Genomic DNA, 20,622 nt, shown 5'->3' on the forward strand with positions numbered 1-20,622 from the left:
AATGAGGAATTCTAAGTAATGACAACAAAACTGTCTGCGCGTCCACATGATACAAGCCTTCCGTGATCGCGCACCACCCCCACCCCTCCTACACGCAGTTGCTGGTAGCCAAGGAGGACATGGAGGATTAAAAAAAACGTGTTGACTCTTCAGAAGAGGTAATTATCTTTGCTCGATTTTCTGCGCCGGAAAGTCACCGGACGATCTTCTGAGCATAGCCATACTGAGAAATACAGAGAGAGTTGTGTGGAGCTGATAGTCTTAATTAGCTTTGTAGCAACTCATTTGGCAATGGCTTGAATGTAACGGACGTTCATTAATATCAAAAGTTATGCACTAAAGCTTTAAAAGCCTTTTATCTGTGATCGAAGGTAGAAAATGCTGCCATATTCTGTTACTGTCCACTGCTAGCTATAGTAGCTACATGCTAACGCCAGGGAAACCTGGAATCTTGCCTGCCAATGTTGCTGATTTCTCCCCAACTTCAGGTCACATTACTGCTGAAACGTGTCCGGTTGTGTATTATTTGGTTTAGAAGCGTTTTTTTTCACGGTACAAAGTCCTGTTGTATACTTTGTTGCAGCCTGACACCGACTGTACTGAGACATCAACATGAGCGGAGATGCGAAAACGCTGACCAATTAGAGCAGACTGGGCTTTTTCGGAAGTGTTTTTTGAACATAAAAGCATGTAAACATGTTCTAGTAGAAACACAAGTATTTGGGGTTACACCTTACGTACTAACATTTGCTTAAAAAAACGTTGGTAAATTGGGTGAATGGACCTTTTTTTAACAGTATGACCATGACCAGCTTCAGTAATGGTTGAAAGGTGGGTCAGGTGAAAGTGTTGAATCCAATACTATTGTGCAAAGGAATGCCGTCAGCTCCTCTGAACTCCTCTGCGATGTCATCGAATGTGCGGCCTTTTGTCTCTGGGAGGCGAATCCAGGTGAAGGAGAAGGCGGCCAGAGCCACAGCCATGAAGAGGAGGTAGATGTACTCACCGCAGAGTTTCTGTGTGTGAGACAGACAGGCGTATTATTTACATTGGGGTACTTAGTTTCAGGATGGCTGCCATCTCTGCAGCACTATAGCGAATAGATGTTTCCCTGGTTCACTGTTAATTTAATTACTATTATTTCAACCTGATGTTAAAGGAGTTAGCAATACATTTAAACATATTTCACTTCTCAGATTTATGTCTGCTTTACAGTATACAGTATACGTTTTGATATAACGGATTGAACAGATTTATAGCCTGTGTTTAACAGTTGCGTCTCTAAGGTGTAAGGGAACTTGCAAAAGCAAGCAAGAAATCGCCGTCTAAAGTTTCCCCTGAAGTTTAACTCACTCATGCTGTACAGCATACAGGCCGACAGTAAAAACCTACCAGTAAAGGAGGGAAGAGGAGCGCCAGAACAAATTTCCCTCCCCAGTTGAGCATGCTGGTGAAAGCCATAGCGATGGGTCTGCCAGACTGGTCGAACAGCTCGGCAGCGATGAACCATGAGATGGGGCCTGGGCCCAGCTCGTAGGCTGAAATCAGGCAGAAAACTAGCAGGACCTGCAGGCTCCGCAGCTCTGGGACCAGGTGCTGCACGGTGGATAGACAAGTTTCTTTATGTGTGGATGTAGGGCAGTCATTGTCAGTTCTAGGGTTTAATTTACATTTAAATGTGTCAGCGAAAATGGGGTTGGTATTAAGCCGCCTACACATGGTCCGTGGCAAAACCGCAAGGTAGGGCGCCAAGCAAAGAGGCAAAGCAGGAACTGTCTGGAATTAGTTGCGCCTTGAAAGGTCAGCGGCAACCAGTTCAAAGTTAGTCTCGCATTGCCAGACCTTTCTCCAGGTCATAGTTGAAATAATTTGAACTTTGAGCGTAGCTCAAAGTTCAAGGATAATGATTAAAAATCATTATCCTTAATGTCATTTTCGTCGGAGCGGATGCCAGGTTTTTTTTTCTTTTTTTCTCCGAAACATTAGATATCTTGTGCATATCCAATATTGGGATAAGAAAATTGCACTAAGATGATCTTACCAGGACAGAATCCACTATGGTCATAAGTAAGTTGCACACTGCTATAGAGATGAAACCAGTCAGGAGCAATCTCCTCCTTCCTGCCTTTTCCATCAGGAAGAACTTGGAGGGAAAAAAACAACAGTTATTATAAAAATGCAACATTATCCTGTTGTGACTCAAGCTGTTAACCATTCATGAGGTGACAAGAGTTCTATAATCTTGTGGCAAAATCTGCAAAATATGACAGTTGTATTTTAAGTAGACTTAAGACTCTTGGGTTTAGCCGATGTTATAATAATAATAATAATAAACTATTTATATAGCACTTTTCAAAACCAAGTTACAAAGTAAATAAAATGGCAGATAAAAAATGATAAACAGTTTAAAAGTTATGCAGCATTAAGCAATGAGCTACAAAACTTATAAATAAAACAATATAAAATAATTATATATAATCTCTTTTATTCCATTGTTTAGTTTAAAGTATAGGTTTTAACAGAGAAAAGTGAATTTGGGCCACAACCCCTGTGAAAGCATACTTCTAAAGATTATTTTAAGAGGAATTTAAAAGAAGATAAGGAGCTCCCCAGTCTGTCCTCAGGGAGGATGTTCCAGAGATACGATAATGTGTTATAATATGTGAATAATATTGTTACTCAAATAGGGAGCTGGAATGTGAAGGATTCCACTGGGTGTTGTACTCACTGCCACCAGAGTGAACATCACATTGACAGCCCCCACGCCCAGAGTCAGGTATTTGGCCTGGTCAAACTTGGCCTGGAACATTCTGGTGGAATAATTAATGATCTGGAAGAAAAGAGCAGACATTTCTTTGAGCTTTGTGGGTTACTGGGACATCTCTGTGGGTTTTTAGGGACAGGGGTATTGCCCTGACACACTGCCCCAGAATCTGAGTAGTGCTGAGCCTGAATAATTTATTGAATAAATACTACAACGCTGCAAGTGAAATATTCATAAAACGGCTGTAGCAAGCCATGCAAAAAGACTGAACCACACTTCTGTCTCTCTCATATTACCAAAAACGCAGCCTCATTAGCGGACCCAAACTGAATCTGCAGATTTTAGTGGACAGTTTTTTCTGCTTGGGTGGAGATGTGTTAACATTCTGAGTTTTATTTAATTTTTTAAAAATCTGCAGGAAATTCTGCGGAATTCTGCTTCCATAGATTCCATTTGTCCCTGGTCATTAGTTATTAGCCTTCAAATTCATGTCAAAATGTGTTACCATTAGGATCTTGGCCTCATGACTTTTATCTCAGACAAATTGACTGAGAGAATCAAGACTGACCGCATTAAATCCGGACAGCTGGCTGCCCAAGTTGATGATGAGGACGATAATGATGGGCTGCCTGTATCTGCGCTTCTTGAAGAACTGGTGGATGGTGACACCGCTCTGAGTGCGGGCGGCCTCTTCCTTCATCTCTTCCAGCTCAGCAAACACCTTGTCTGAGCTGCCTCTCAGCCTCAGCAGGGCTGCAGAGTTAAAACATCTTTTTTAAAGGTGACCGATTCTATACTGTACTGCACTGTGATACTATACTAAATATAAATAATGCATGGTTCTGCTGCACTGCTAGTAAAGCATGGACAAGTTTGTGAAAGGACTGCCAGGTGAACGTAAAGCAGACGAAGCTATGGCAAATACCACCACTACCAAAACAAAGGCAAGAAAATGCGTAGTGGCGAGCACAATTATTAGTTTTTAAAGTCAGAATTCTGAGAAAAAAAGAGTCATATTTCTGTAGCCTGGATGCCAGCCGAACTTAGCCCCGCCCACAACATTTGAGGTTGGGAAGTTCGGTCCGAACCGGAGCTGTTTGGACCGATTAAATTGTCAGGGCGGGCTTCATGCGATGACCTGACAGATGATCAACAGTAACGGAATCAAACATGTCACCGAAGAGCGCTTGGGTTGAATCGGACATTCTCTGGTTGAATTCATTTACAACAAAGATGGCCGCCGCTGGAGAATTGCGATGTGTAGATTCCGCCACCACATCTGTTATAGAAGATATCGGCAGCGCATTCATTTAAAAGAGGAACAGAACCGCGATCACGGTACGGGATTCGGCAAAAGTTTAATTTATCAGCTGACCCCGATGGTTGCTAAGAAGATGGGCGTCACATACTCCGTTGCTCTGATTGGTTGTAGATCTATCCAGTTGAGTGCAGAGGCATTTTCTTTTCTGGTACGGTTGAAACACGCCCCATAATCACAGCCCAATGGAGCAGTATCAGACCCGTATTCTGACTAGAATCTGAGTCTGACGACGTCAGGCTAATATTTCTGAGAAAAAAAGTCAGAATTCTGACTTTAAATTCAGAACACATGTGGCCCTAATCCTCTTCCGTAGATGTCTCTATGATAGTATGTATTACATACACCCTTAAAGCTTAATGACTAAAATGAAGTAGTAAAAAGTGGGCCCCACCAGCCTCTGCTTTGCTCTCCTCTCCCCGGTTAATGAGCAGGTAGCGAGGGCTCTCGGGGCAGAAAGGCAGCACCAGGTACTGCGTCAGGGCTGGTATGATGGACAGGGAAAACATCATGGCCCAGTAATGCTCTGTACCCAACACTGTCTCCAGACCAGCCACCTGCAGCAAACACATACAGGAGGAACCTTATTTTACTTTGTACTTTTTACTTTGAGTGAAGCCGATTTGTAAAACAAAGCAGGACTTGACAAGACTACGTATATTTTTATGCAACAAATATGTGTCTTGTCTGTAAAGATTCTCACAATAAAGCTGCAACACGAAACGGCATCACCACAAATCTGTCCTTTAAAGGAGAATTCCTTTCCGTGATGATGTTCACAAAAGCCTGGCTGAACACATTTATCACGGACGGCAGATAGCAGCTAACAGCTAGCAGCTAACAGGCCAAGCTACCCACCGGCAGGATCAAGACAGGGTAGGTGAATTTAAACAGTGTCTGAGTTGAAAACGCATCTTGTTGTCACTTAAGGGCCCTGTAATATGTCTGTGCCATGTGGCACAGACATATTAATTGCGTTTTGTGTCTGTTAAGAGGCACAAAGGCACTCTAAAACTTGACCCGACAACTGCCGTTTTAGCTCAGTGGACGCTTGTACACGTAGCTGCAGCAACTCCAGTTTGCTAGGACCGATCCAGGTCGGGTTTTTTTTTTTTCAATCGAAAGTACTCGCATAGCTATAGCGATCAAGATTAACGTAAAAATTGGCCAGAATTCTCCTTTAATTTCTGTGTCTGGTACATGGACACTTCACTACTGTATACACAGGTTTGTTTATGATGTGTCATTGTCGTCGCATCGCATATTCTATTCACAAATAACCTTATAGCGACAAAAAGAAGAAAAATACTGACATACATCACAAATTCATTCAGAAAACAAAAAGACATTTGAGATGTACACAAATGTAGCTAATCCAACCTTGCCAAGACCATTACATTTAGACTCTCTAGTATGCAAGGCTAAACTCTTCAATAAGAAAAGAAAATGGGAGGTAACTTGGGCAACACAAGTCAGAGATATGAACATAAGAAATTACAGAATTCCTTCAAATGGCTGTTCTGTATCGCGCTTGATCTACCATATCCTGGTTAGGGATTGGTACTGAATTCAGTACTTTTTAGGCACCGACCAAATTGCCTCCTCAGTATCGAGTGTCATCATTCAATACCCAATTTCAATATCAAAGGAGTAAATCTCATCAGCATCAGTTAGCCAATAAGCAGCATGCTTCTACTTGGATCTAATATGCTACACGCCTTAGAGACACGCGGGAGTAGGAGCTGAAAAATGAATACAAAATTTATTTTTGTGAAACTGGTATCGAAAAAAGTATCGTTTAGGCACCGGTACCAAAGTCACGGTATTGGTATCGTACCAGTATCGGACATTTTTTAACGATCCCTAGCCCTAATCCTGGTAGACGGCAAGCATAAAGAGAGTAAAGAAGAGAGAAAGTGAAGATTTCCAGCACTGTCCCCACCATTCCCATCAGGATGCCTGAGGCAAAGGACACCTGGTTGAGGGTGGCGAAGGCCCCCCTCAGGTTTGTGGGGGACACTTCCTGGATGTAGAGCGGATTGAGACTCATCACTAGGCCGCAGAAGAGACCGAACACCAAGCGTCCCAGGATGAGAACCTCAAATGACTTGCTGGCTTTGGAGGCGGACATCAGACACGCTCCCACCACAGAGAGACAGTTCACTATTAGGATGGAGGTACGTCTGGAGGGGGAAGATGAGAGAAAATTCAAAGACAAAAACCGCGATGAAAATGTTCTGCCTTTTTTCCGCTCTTTTATTACCTTCCATAAGAATCTGCCAGGTGTTTGACTCCCAGTGAGCCCAACAAGGCTCCAAAGTCTTTAATGCTGACAGAGAGCGACCACAGGAGAGTCAGGCTGTGATCTGGCATCGACTGGTTGTGCCTGGCTCTCCAGGTGTGGTTGAAAAACTCTTCGATGATCTAAACGGTTGTAAAAGAGCGACTATCAACAGGACAGGAAGTGGGAAACACCGTAGAAATTGTGTGTGAGCAAATGACAATTTAATTGACTTAAAGTTGGGTACAAGTATTTTCTTTTTCTTTTTTTTTTAAATAAAATACATTTTAAATATAAAAACTGCTGTTGTGATGTACTTGACCAATCAAACCCACTTTTTACTGATAGTATTTCACCAAGTAATCCAGACAAAATGTGTGTGAAGTAATGTGAGGAATTAAAAAAAAAAAAAAAAAACAAGGCTAAATGTAGAAGATCTGCCTCACTTGCACACATGTAGTGCAGTCTACCCGTGAAATAGCAAAACCCTGCCAGACCTGGAGCTGAGCCGGAGAGTTTCAGCACATTGTTAAGTTTATTCAGTGTTTTATTGAGGCTGTGAGATATTTGTTTGACAGTCCCACGGTTTTCCAGCATCCCCCTACGCATGATATTTTGGGTTGTCTTATACGGAGTATCAGCCAGGACTTGACTGTCCACTGTCTGTACAGTATGATGATGTGTTTTTTTTGTTGCAGTTCTAAACTTAATTTTAGTTGAACGACTGTTTCTCTGCTTGGACAATTTGTGGCCTTTCTGCAAATCCTTTTTTTTTTATATTTCAACTAAAGGGATTTTGTATTGCTTTGTTGGATTTCTGTCTGTCTGGATCTTGATGAACTGTATATTAACAAAGCTAATTCTGAAGCTAAAATACCTAATAATAGAGGAATCTGACTAGATATCGTCTTAAATTTTGGATATTGTAATATATGACACGATGTGAGGATATGTCTTTTCCTGGTTTTAAAGTAAAGTGATGTCATTTTCTGAACTTACCAGACTTAGCTGTTCTATTATTTGCCTTTAACCACTTAGTCATTATATCCAGTTACTCATGATCATTTATCAAAAATGTCATTGTGTAAATGTTTTGTGAAAGCACCGATATCTTACAATATCGACATGGAGGAATTTGGTCTCAAAATATAGATTTGATTTTCTCCACATCGCCCAGTTCTGATCTGAAGACATTTTTGATATCAGGAAATGTGAAACTAAACCCTAGGTATTAGTATGAATGAACATAATGTGATCATATCTCTCTCTCTCTCTCTCTCTCTCTCTCTCTCTCTCTCCCCCCAGCCGCTGTGTGTCCTGCTCGCCTTGGCTGGAGCGTTGACGTTGCCGGTGTGGTAGCCAATCTGCAGCGAGCCGAGCACCGCTGCCAGGATGGAGGTCAGGAGCGTGGCTGTCAGATGGCTCTGCAACAGTGTTGAGGTAATTTAGTGACCTTTATTTCTTTACCTTTTAGAACTTATCTTAAACAGTAACTGGTCAACCTTTTTTTTTTTTTTTTTTTAAAACATGCTTTGAGCCATTATTATTTCTATCAAGCAGATTCAAAAATTCATCTAATTCAAGCCTGCCCAATTTGCGGTTCGTGGGCCAAGTTTGGCCCGTGCTCCCTTTGTTTTGGCCCGCCATGGCATTTGACATGCTCATGTTTATTCTCCTTATTTTTAAAGTGCTGTAAAATTCTAACCGTAATGACTACGAAACGTACATTTTGTGCAGCTGAAATGTACTTAATCTGAGTTTTACGGCAATTTAAAGTTTAGTTTATGGTCACCACTGCTGTCGTTTCCAGCCCGAAAGGCTCCGCAAGCTGTCGCGGCGCGTGGTCGTGCACCGCCGAATACACAGTCGGCTGGGAAGAGCAGGTTTGCCTCTACAAACATCTGTATGATTCTTCACGTACAGACCACAGGGAGTCAAACGGCTTTAATATGTAGTCAGGGAAAGAGTGTTCTTAACAGTGTTACAGGCAGACAGTCATTTAGATTTGGAGATCAACAACAACGCTGATAATAACGACGACGATTGGGTTACACTTCACTTGAAGGTATCTACATAAGAGTGACATGACACTGTCATGAACGTGTCATAAACATGATAAACAAGTCATAATCGTTTACGAAATAACGCTTCTTTTAGTCATTCGGTTTTTGTCATGACAAGTTATGATTATGGTTAGGGTTCATGTGTCATGACAGTGTCATGTGTTCATGCGTCATGTCACTCTTATGTAGATATCTTCAAGTAAAGTGTTACCGATAATTGTAATGTTTCGCGGTACGTCGGTGTTTATCGTGGACGTGTTCACTTCCGTTGCCAGGCAGCTTGCTTTCCTTTACTTCCGCTCTCTTCTTCTCCGCTACTTCTTCCTTATTCACAGATTATTTTGTCTGTACGCCCTCTGGTGTTTCAGAGTACTGCAACGAACAATGCGTTGGGCATAAACGTCTCCGTGCATGCTTGTTGCGCGCGCCATCTACGGAGGTGGTGCTCGAGTATAGGCGGCGCTTAAAGCACAGTGCAGGTAAACTTCCCCATTAGATTAAATACTCACGTTTTCTCTACGAAGAATTACAAGAATTATGGTATTCTTCAACATCAACATTTATTTTTGACCCGTGGCCTTCCATCCAGACACATTTTGGCACTTCATGTGAAAGACTTTGGGCACATTTGCTCTGATTATTTTAAGTTGGCAGCATGTTTTCCGAATGAGATGCCCTGAGATGTTTTCACTTTTCCCTCATTTTTATTTGCACAACAAAAAAAACATGAACAATGTAAAGTTTTGAATTACTTTTGAATATTTCGATATGAAAATGTGACTCCCAATACTCGATTAAACTCGAGATTTAAACAATTGTGATCTGAGCTCAGTGACCCAACACGCTTCTCCAAACATAAGCAACCTTATGACTATTTGTAAAGATCAAAGATGGCAGGAGCCCCAGTATTTTCACACACTGGCAAGATGTACAGGCTTTTAATTACCACAAGTAAGTGTTGGGGCTCCTGTCTGTTCATTTGTAGAAAAAAAAAGAAAATGGCTTAAAAAAAAAAAAACCAACCTCTTGCGACGCCATTTGTTTGGGTGAGTGTCGCTCCCACCAGATGATGGTGCATTTATCTTCTTCTGCTGTGAAAAGCAGAAATGATGCCAGAATTAGAACACACAATGCCACTGCATATGTGATAATATAGCAATGAGTCTAATTTCACACACATCATCTTCTATAATTTATAGACTTTTACCTATAGACAAATTCATTTTTGTGGTGTTCATTTCCAGTTCTGATTCTTAAAAATCCAACTTTATGATCGTCTCCCAGCAGCATTTAATCAAAACTTGCAAATTCAAGTTCTTAAAACCAGGCAGAGAAATGTCCTGTATGCTTCAATACACTGAATATATATATTTTTTTTCATGAGGAAGGATGTCAACTGTTGAGCAATCAAATCAGTCAGTAAAATGTATATACTTGCAACGTACAGTTTCTTTTCCTCTTTATGCCAACTTGCCTGTGCTGTGGAGTAAAGGCGACCGCTCGTCTTGTCCAAAATAGAAATCCAAAAACAAATGCAGTTAGTCGCAGTGAGGTGAATAAGCGCTCATAAGTGTTCATCTAACTTGCACACTCTGCCATTAACAACTACAGTCAATACAGTTGATTCACATAAGGTGAAATATAAAAATGTGATTAAGGAGTTTACGTTTTTTTTTTCCCTCCCTAAGCACCTAGTTTGAAAGTTGACATCATAATAGTATGTTAATGTTTAGTAATACCTTTATCGGCAGTTTATGCACTACGCAGCATGCAGAAAATACTTGTTGACTATATTAATATATTTATATATACACACATTAACATCTAAATCTATACATACTTTTCTAAAGTTCTCACCAGTGTTCCTGAGTGTGGTACGTTGATCCCGACTTCATCCCTGAGTTTCAGATATGAATGTAAATTTTCCCGAGTTAACACACCACTACTGGAAACTGTACACACACGCACACACACACACACACACACACACACACACACACACACACACACACACACACACACACACACACTCTTTGGAACAGTGATGAAGTCGCACCCAGCTGGTGAATTTGTGGCAGGCCTGACAGAACGGCCTGAGGCCTCCTCTGGTGCTCATGGAGCAGCTGATCGCTGTCCTTAGCGTTAACTGACCCAGGGTCAGTTTATCTGCTGCAACAAAACCTCATTTTAATTCTGGTGGAAACACACAACTGTTCCCGGGTCAGGGCTTGAAGGACACTCCTTTTCATTTGGAGCATTAAGTTGGCATTTTGGCAATAACAAAGCCACGTGCTCTGTGTGTGTGTGTGTGTGTGTGTGTGTGTGTGTGTGTGTGTGTGTGTGTGTGTGAGATTTTGTTAACTCAAGACTTTACAGGATTTTCCAACATTGAACCTCATGTCACAGTTTATAATTACCTTTTTGAATGATAAAGAAAGTAAACATAGAAAAGCCACTTTTGTGTGTAAATGTCTACATTTCTCCCACTGTTCTTTGTAATGTTACCAAAACACCATTTACTTCTATGAATCAATGTACATATGAGTAAATTATAAGGATAATCTGTTCATGGTAATAGTTAGTTATGACATTAGTTAGTTATGTGTTCTTGGGCCTTTTTGGGAGTTTTAAAGAGAAATAGCTGCAGTCTAATGAAGTGTCAAAATTGGCTGCACGTGAAGGCAGCACATGAAGGAAAGTGAAGATGCGAGAGTTGAAGCGACTTTGCTTTGTTGTTGCAGGACACAGTCACCTGTTGTTACACAAACTGCTGAGCAGTTCAGTGCTTGTGTTTCGTTTTCTACCTTCATAGTATTTAAAACATTTTTGTGGCAGCGATAGCCAGTGATGTTTCCTGTTTACTGTAACGTTGACGGGACTCTCACGCCGCGATATGGATGGACGAGTCTGATCTCCGGGTACATGATTGTCCACCGCAGGGTGACGTCGGGTTGCTTTTCTCCAAAAGTTGAATTGGTCCCTAACTTTTTGCCACGGGGACTCAAAATAAATGGAAATGCCTGCGTTTTGACTGACGCAGTGTGTGTGAATCAGTCCCTCCAGGATTTCGCGACGTCGCGATCGCGCCAATTCACGCAAATCCAACCAATCGCCGCAAGTTTGGTGCGACTCGCAATTTTGGCCAATCACCGCAACTTTTCCGCAAATTTGACCAATAACCTGAAGTTTCCCGCGACTTCAACCAATCGCAGCAGTCCCACGTGCACTCTGAGAGCCAATGACCAAGCGGGAGTGAGAACAGGTTGATCATTTCCTTGTTTGTGATATGAAGACGAGACGTGTGTGTGACTCGAACATCTCACACATAATCAGCAATTATTTAATAAACTAGAAACTTTCAACGTAATACACAGTAGGGATAGGCCAATTTTGGGCCCTGGCTGATTATCGGGCCGTTTTTTTCGCAGTTTGCAGATTATCAACTGTATCAACGTTGTATTTGCCTGATAACCGATAAAGTTAATTATTAAAAAGTGTGCTGCTTTGGCTCGGCTACAGCTCTGTGTCTGTCCCTCTGCTTCGGTTTCAGTCAACACTGAGTCTGACTTAATGTCCCGCCCCCCCCCCCCAACACAACACTATCTGACTCTCTTTGACTGTGGATTATCTTGAATGTTTCTAATTTATTAAATAATTGCTTAAAGCATTTTAAAAAAAAGTTTTGTGTTGGAGTTTGTAACATTCCAAAATCTTAATTTTTGACTTAAAGATTTTCTATTTTTACTGTAAATACATATCGGTTATCTGCCTTTTAAAAAACAGTATCCCACAGTAAAAGATAGTGAGATAGTGTTGTGGGCGGGACATGAAGTCAGACTCAGTGTTGACAGACACAGAGCTGTAGCCGAGTCAAAGCAGCACACTTTTTAATTCATTCACTTTATTGGTTATCAGGCAAATACAACGTTGATACAGTCAAACGGCCCGATAATCGGTTTCTCCCTACTGAGGTGGACGGCCTAGTGCTGCATAAATTAGCCAGCATCTTGCAGCTTAATACCGACAAAACACAGTCAATTTCAGCCTACATGCACGTTTTTTTTTTTCCAATAAAACGAATATTCAAATCCCAAAATTGAAATTCGAATACCTACTTATCGAACAAATATTCTGATCCAGCCCTGGGGTCAGGACTAGCTGACTGAGGCCCGAGATACTGTGTGGAGTTTTCAATGATAGTCTTAAAGGTGCTGTAGGTAGGATTGTGAAGATCCAGGACTTAGCCAAAACTTGACTGACTAAACTGACGACTTCTCAGTCCCTCCCCCCTTTCCGCTAAAGCCCAAAACGGTCTCCTAAGCCCCTCCCCCCACAAGGGAGAATAAATGCGTGTGCATGAGCAGTGATTGACACGCAGTTAGACACTCCAAATAGCTGTGGATTTTAGCAAATCTCACTACAGGCTGTAGATGGTGCCAGAGGAGCTGGATTTTTTTTTAAATGACCTGCTTCTTGTAGTTCTACTGGAACATAGGGTCAGTTTCAGCAAATATGACAGAAAGTTAGTTTTATAAGTCTTACCTAATGCACCTTTTAAAAGGCATTACCCATCACGCAATGCTGTGACAATTTAGAGCTTCAAGGATTTAACAGTACCAGGATGAAGTGTATTTCCTCTTCCTGCACAGCAATCCCAATATTGGCCTTTAATGCTCCCTGCTCTGTCAGCCTGAAGCTCTTGATGTATCGGTTGCCAACATGTGTCGGTCTGTCCTGGAGCTGTGACAGAAGCAACATGCACACAGTCGAGTAATCCCGAAACCAGACTGATCCTGATCAAAGAGATCCCATGAGGGGGAGCGATGGAGGGCTTTATTTAGGGGCTAAAGCCTAATGTTGTTTTTTTTTTATTTTTATGTTTGTATAATCTCATTATTTACGTTCATTATAGTATAGGTGATTATCTGTGCTTACATGTGGTTGTGTGCAAATGTATGTATGTGCCTGTGGGTGTTTTTGTGTTTGTGTCGTTGCTATATTTTTAATAGCGTATCCATATATTGTATGTGGGTAATTGTCTCTGTATTTCCCACATAGTATGAAGTAATACCGTATTTAGAAATCATGTCATTACCTCATTTTTATGGTTTTCATGCCTTAGTTTCAGCTGATGAATAGCATCATTCTAATTGGCATGTCCTATGTCTCTTTGCTCATTTCCTCACATGAATCATTGAAGTTTAATCTAATCCAGTCTTTCTGAATGACTGTTACCCAAGTGTGTGTTTTTGTTCGTGTGGGTGTTTGCATGCTAGTACAGTAAGGAGAAGAACAATGAACTTAATCACAGTGTTGTGTGAGGAAACCTTCCCCGGCCTTACCACAAACCACATCATTTGTGCATGAAAATTATTTTTTTTTTATCATGAAACATAAGTACAATATGTACAAATAAATACTAAAGGGCCCCTGAGGCCCGGGAGGTGATAAAAAGCAGATAATTCCACTCCACAGAAAAAGCTGCGCAGCACTGACTCATATGTGAAATACTTGAGTTGTTAAAGACAGAAAACAGAAGACCTCCCATAAAACTGTATACTATAATAAAACCGTGCTAGTTTAACATTTCAAATCTTTTATTTTTTATGAACATTGTTAATAATGGATAGCTACTTTCCAAACTGCTAAGCTGATTAATAAAGTGAAGAAAAAGTAGCACATCTCAAGTTCCCAAGTTAAGGAGGACACAGTACTCTCATTTTGCTCATTTTATGAGGCTCACATACACACAATAAATCAATGCTGACGCGTTTCGGCATAAAGCCTTCTTCAGAGCGTTTTAAAATAATCGGTTATGTTAAACCTATTGCTTTCGTTCTTTATTTGCGATGGAAATCTACCCACTAACCCACCCTGATGTCACAGGACTGTATTTAACACAAAACTGTAGCACAATAGAGCAAGTACAAGCACCGAAAATCGAAAGAATAATTAGCATTAGGGGGTAAAATGCGTCGTCCACCTGCAACCTCTGTTCCTGCAGCTGAGTTGTCAATCAGCGTGTGGATACGCCTGTCTGGAACATGACCTCTGACCCCCGAGCCCTGGCCTCCTGGTAGCCAACCCCTTGACCCTCCACAGGCCCAGGCTGCTGGGCAGGTGCTGCCTCAGGAACACAGGGCATGAGGCACAAATGGTGAGCAGTGTGCACGATCATCCCCCTCTCCCCACCGCTAATCTTTAGCTATCACACAGGCTAACTGCCCTGTCTAATTACCTGTAATGGTGTTTGATCTGTTTCTAAGTGTTTCAATGCACACAAAGGAGAAACAAACCCACTAAATTACTCATCATCACTACCAAAACATGTGGGAAATGTAAAAGTATGGGTCATTGTATTCGGCTCTAACAGAGCACCTCCTACATGGACAGATATCCTATATTTCTCCATGTTGTCATTTTTAGTGAAAAGAGACTGGCTCCTGTGTATCTAGACATGCTGGATTTGTATATATTTAGTCATTTTTTGGAGGAAAGTCTGTTAATGCCTTAAAATCATTCACACATCCAGTAGATGATCAAAATGTTAGAAAACCCAAGTTATAGACTTCCTGAAACAACATCATGCAGCACCTGTACTGCCCCCACATCACTTTCAAAACCCCAAATTCCAGTCCTCACCTATGAAACCCCTTTTGGCAACCCACCTACCCTCCACCCCACCTTCAACAAAAGAGAAAACGCACACTTTTTAAAGCACACACACACACACACGCCCGCCCATACATCCCTAAGCAGCTGCGTCATTACTAAAGTCTTTTGAACTTCACACTGAAAGTCAAATGCCACATGTGTCAGTACAAGACAGATGTACCGCAGCTGCCTCTTGGCTCCAATTTCATCTGTGATACGCAACCCTTCATCCCCCCCCCTCCCTGCCTCCCCCATTTCCAAACCACCCCCGTCACCAGCGACCTCACCCCAAAGCCCTCTGCCTCCCATCAGCCTCCCATCACGCACTGTGACAACATCCGCACCTTTTTGAAGTCTTATTAAATCAGAGAATCTCACACCACACACAAATCACCAGGCCGGAGTGCATCTTTGTAGTCCGGTTTTATCAGTCAAAAAAGGGTTGAAATTAATCTTAATCCTTTTATATAGCAAATAGAGAGTCCATCTTTAGCTATTTGTAAAGTTCAAACAATATCACCAATAGATTTTTTTCAACCGAGCTTTAAACAAATACAAATCAAAAAAATCAAAGTTACAAAATTGTAACCTTTCTTTAAAAATATTTTTTTCATATTATTAAATTGGCTTGACTGATACTGTGTATGCGTGTGCATACCTGGCTAAATGGGTTCAATGTGAACTTGCAGTTTGCAGTGAACCATCCTCGCCATTAGAGGTCGGTGTTGAACTCCATTCAGTAAACCAAAACAGGCCAGACAGCTAAAACAAATGAGCTGATAAAAGTTGAGGGGGCACCTTTCAAATTTGTTCTCACATTATCATTTGATACATTGTTTATATCAAAATACCAATTATAGCTGCTTTAAGTAAGAAATACTTTTGTATGTTTGTGTTTCAGTTGTCCTGAATTAAGGGCATCTGCAGATCTTTTTCTCATTATGTCTCAGTTCAGGTGGGAAAAAAACACAAACTACCCACAAAAGTGATACAACCCAGGTGTAAGCTACTGCTGTGTGCCAAGATGCACTTCTAAAGAACAACAACAACAAAAACAGCCCTTTTTCTTTTTTGGTTCTTTCTATTGTTTAGTCTTATATGAGTCTATTGTGACACATGTTCAAATTACTGAGGAAATAAGGCCTATATTGAAGTGGAAAAGCATTTTTGTTTTCATTGCTTAGCCAAACAGCTGCACCTCAAGCCACATCATTTACATTGACCAATTTCACCCAAAGACAACACGTCTCAGTGTTTTGTTTTCCAACGGATCTAATTTCTTCAGCTATGAATGAGAAATATTGTCAAAATGCATTGAGATGGTCTTGACAAGCCTGTTGGGGCTTTGCAGTGGAAAAGTTGCCGGTGAGCAGCGAGACAATCTTGGCTTCGCCCCGTCAGACTGACAGTCATCTGTAAGCCTCCTTCACGATGCGTCCCCCCATCGTGATTAGCGGTGATTACTAGCCTGTGAGGTTGCTTCAGATCTCTCATGTGATCTGCAGCTCTGCGGCGTCTGGAAGCACTTCAGCAGACACACAAGCCCAGTGTTCAAACCTGGACTGATGCAGGCACTCAGGAGAGACTGCACAGTTTCTTTTCTCTGTCCAGTTCAAATTAGATGCGACTGGACTTGATTGTGATTGTGGTGGATTAAGCACCAGATAGATACTGTATGCGTACTTGACCGTGTATAGTGATGACAGGAGTTGTACAACACAAGCTGAAATGGTCAATTAACCCCACCACTGATAAAATAAACAGGGCTCAGAGCTTATAACATACAGGTCTAAGCATTTACATGTTGTGAATTAGCTACTGTAAGAGCCTAATGTTGCACATGATGTAAACACAGAAGTTTATATTTCTTTACAATAAGTCAGAATGACAGTGAAGTAAGTTAACTACCCATATACCCCACAATGAAATTTAGTAAAGCAAACAAACAAAAGTTATTGTACATTTTAACAATGGGAGCTTTTTTTTGTCTTATGCTCATGAGCCACTGCAATGACTCTCGAGAATATGCAAAGAAATACAACTCAAAACAAATACACAAGCATTCAGACCACAATGGCAAACTCGCGATTATCCAATTTTTTAACTCCGTTGTTTCCAAATGCAAGAAGACCTTTTATTTACATTCCCAAACTTGTTCATAAGGTCTTTTTCTAGTGTTTTGTCCTCCCTGGTCTGTCATTTTCCTCTTCATCGGACACCCTGGGGGATATTTTAAAAGACTTGCTGCATTGTCTTGCATAAGGTGGCAACTCTCCAAGTATGTGTGATGGTTAAGTGTTTCACAGAGCAAGTCTGACATCAACTGTTGGGAGGACAGACAATGAATGTGTTTACATACATAAAATGTACTCAGATATTAGTGGGGAGACTCAATTATTTATTTTAGGAACAGGCATTTGTAAATGCCACATATTGTTTACAATAACTGGGATAAATGTAAATATGACAGCTGAAATTAGCTGATATTACCGGGATATTGAGTCATGTAAACATCTTACTCCATTTACTGGTTGGGTTTAGTCATCTGTGCCACCTTTTTTTGCTGGTACTAATACAAATATGTAAGTCATTCTGTGGACTGTAATCTGTTTTGGAAAAATAACATCCCCACCAGGGGGTCTTCGTGAGATTTGTTGCAATTTGTAAAGCTAGCCAGTTGAGAAAACTTTGAGAAAAATAAAAAATAAACATGCGGAATTTACCATTAACACACTGGAGATACTCTTTAGCTGTTTCTCAGGTTTGCCTGTGTAGAAAATGAATACTAACATTCACTTAAAGTAGAGTAATGAAATCAGCCACACTGACTTGTACCTTGACATATAATTACACGTAGAACAACAGAGTGACACAAGATATGTGTAAACCAATGGCCTTCGTTGTGGTTTGGACTTAAAGCTGCATTAATCAATCTTTTTTATATATCAACATTAAATCTAATGGATTGTGACCCTCAGAGCATTAACACCTAACTCAGCCGCCTTTGTTTTAGTTTCTTGGAACTCGTTGTTTTTATGGCACATTTACTAAATAGTTTGGTCTCAGCACTCTCATCAAGCCGTCTGCAGCAAATAAACCATGATAATCCGACTATATTCTATCTGCTCAGCACCAAACACCAGACAGACAACGTTGGCAACTAGCTAGTGAACATAGTGGAGTGTTTATCAGCTAAAGAAGCAGATATTTTCCTCAGGAGGTGGTGGAGACCAAAACGGAGCTAAAAGGAGAGTGAACATTGGATTTGGAATTATCATTTTGCTGTGTTAGCCATAACAACTTCATGAGGCAATACTAGTTCAGGGTTGTGTGTCTCAACAATTCATTAATGCAGCTTTAATACCTCAATACTGCCACATGCATGTGTAAATGTTTTACCAGCTGTTTGCTACAGTGTTAAGCTGCGTTAGTATACGTCTAAGACTGTATGTACTGTACCAGTGTTGGGGGGGATGCATGACTTTAAAGTACTCATATCACCTATGTTATTGTGGACAGCTGCTACAAATATTTGAATTCTCACAATCTCTATTTGCTTTTTTATTTTATTTTTTACTAATTTTGTTTTTTGTTGGCACAAACGTTATTAAAAAATAAAAAAAAAAAGTAGAAAAATAATGAACCTCAAGGCATCTTGTGCAGACAACATGCTGAAAACCACAAACAACATAATGGTCTTGCATTGGTTTTGGTAGCACAAAAAGTACACCTTTTAGGCAACTGTGTGTTAAGCAAGTAATTACTTTCAGCAAGCTTTCCCCAACACTGGTACGTACTGAACAAAAACCAGACAACACATCTGAGACATTTCGGAAGGATCAGATTCTTAAGCCAAAATGTTAATGTATCTAGAAAGTTCAGTACAGTGCAAGGGATTCATACAGCTAATTCTGTGCTGATAAATTAGACTTCATGGTCACAGTTCAATTCTAATACATGCCGTTTCACTTTTAAATTGCATGCTCACATACATTACACATTCGTTTAAATTGGTCTACATTGCCATAGCTCCTCCTTTTTGAGTATCGAGCAACATTTGAGCTGAATGTGACTCACTGTAAGATCCTCTTTAGTGAGAAACCACTGGCCTGTGTGCTTCTATATGTAACAGGGGAAACGTAAGTTTAATTTAATAGCCACAAAATGTGTGTTACTGCCTGTTCCTGTTTTATGTGAGGACAGAACGAATCACAACAGCAGACTAAAACACAAGGGGAAATGTGGTAACATCTTCCAGTGGTGAGCCTGTCATCTTTTTTACAAATATATTCTCATTCTTACCTAGACCTTTTCGGTCACTTCAAGAGAAAAAGACGACGCACGTACAAACAGATAAAATGTCAAACATAGGGAGGAGAAAGTGCAAATATTTTGGCGCCGCTTCGTTTTCTTGTTTTTCTGTTCACTTTTTTTTGAAACTCAGGAACTTCTCAATTTTTTCTGCTCCATCTTTCTCTTTCCTGTCAGCAAGCGTACAGATGCCTTCCCTCTGTGCCCTCTGCTCTCGTCTCAGCTTCTGGATCCTTCTCTTCTCACACCAGACGACCTACTGGGAACACAAAGACAGACGGACAGGAGAGAGAGGAGAAGAAAATGCATTCACTTGTCTGTTTTAGTATCCGGCATGCAGATGCACTCGCACATAGCTGTTGCGTGACAAGACAATGTCATGCCTCCACAGGCAGAAGCTCACTGAGACGGACTAACACACACACACACGCACTTTTTAAAATCTAATATAGTTTATTTATTATTGTGCTCATTTTCAGGTTCTTACTTTCTTCTAGAACATGTTTACATGTTTTAATGTACAAAAAGAACATTTGTTTTCTCATACTATCAGTCTGGATATACCTGTATTCACCCTCTATCTGAAACGCTCCGTTTTAGCACCCGTCACTTTGAGGCCACCCCTCTCGAAAAAGCCCAGTCTGTTCTGATTGGTCAGCATTTTTGGGTCCTCCGCATCTGCGTTCTTGGCGTCTCTGCACTTTTTCATTGCAGCCGGAGAATGACTATTACTGCACTGTAACGGCACTTTCTACCTACAGTATACTGTATATAGTAAAGTTGTGACATCGCAACCAACGGCATGTTCATGTCCATCCTCTGCAGCTGTTAACATTTCTTTTCACATCTCACCAGCATCATTTTTCTGAAGTTAAACAACTGAACAGACTTCAGTCCAGAGTGTGATTCTGTTTTTGTTTAGCTAAGAACCAACAATAAATAAACCATTTATTAAATATTTTGCCTCACTATGTTTTTTTGGGTGTGGGTGTGTAACAAAAGTAAACCCTGTTAAAGGTAACTTTAGCTCAGCAATATGGCTTCTGCTATCTTGTTTGTCTGTTGTGTACAATAACACATTTTCATCATCAACATGTCTAAAATGGTTTTGACTTTTTTACCATATGTTTTTTTTTTTCTTTTTTAGTTCACGAAAAAGGTCACTTCTGCAGGATAAAGCCAGTGGTTACTAAAGTTTGTCTGCTAAGCAGCTGTACCCCACCTACACCCA

At 40.8% G+C, this 20,622-nt stretch overlaps 2 protein-coding genes across 13 annotated transcripts in view; both read right to left on the reverse strand.

Moving 5' to 3' along the window:
• Nucleotides 1-836: 836 nt before the first annotated feature.
• On the reverse strand, nt 837-9,464 carry slc2a1c (solute carrier family 2 member 1c). Its single transcript, XM_078277074.1, has 10 exons — nt 9,450-9,464; nt 7,689-7,787; nt 6,346-6,506; nt 6,025-6,265; nt 4,477-4,639; nt 3,333-3,517; nt 2,729-2,830; nt 2,042-2,143; nt 1,393-1,596; nt 837-1,016 (listed from the first exon to the last, which is right to left on the reverse strand). The coding sequence occupies exons 1-10, from the start codon at nt 9,462-9,464 to the stop codon at nt 837-839; spliced, it is 1,452 nt and encodes a 483-aa protein (XP_078133200.1).
• A 9,945-nt stretch (nt 9,465-19,409) lies between these two features.
• The window catches only part of smoc1 (SPARC related modular calcium binding 1), a 62,614-nt gene continuing 61,401 nt past the window's right edge, over nt 19,410-20,622 (reverse strand). For all 12 annotated transcript variants that reach the window (XM_078277062.1, XM_078277060.1, XM_078277065.1 and 9 more), the window contains one exon: nt 19,410-19,650. In XM_078277062.1, coding sequence (XP_078133188.1) covers nt 19,611-19,650 — 40 coding nt within the window. In that variant the 3' untranslated portion in view covers nt 19,410-19,610. The remainder of the gene's footprint in view (nt 19,651-20,622) is intronic.

The sequence above is a fragment of the Sander vitreus genome, chromosome 20 (assembly GCF_031162955.1).
Source record: "Sander vitreus isolate 19-12246 chromosome 20, sanVit1, whole genome shotgun sequence".
Taxonomy (NCBI): domain Eukaryota; kingdom Metazoa; phylum Chordata; class Actinopteri; order Perciformes; family Percidae; genus Sander; species Sander vitreus.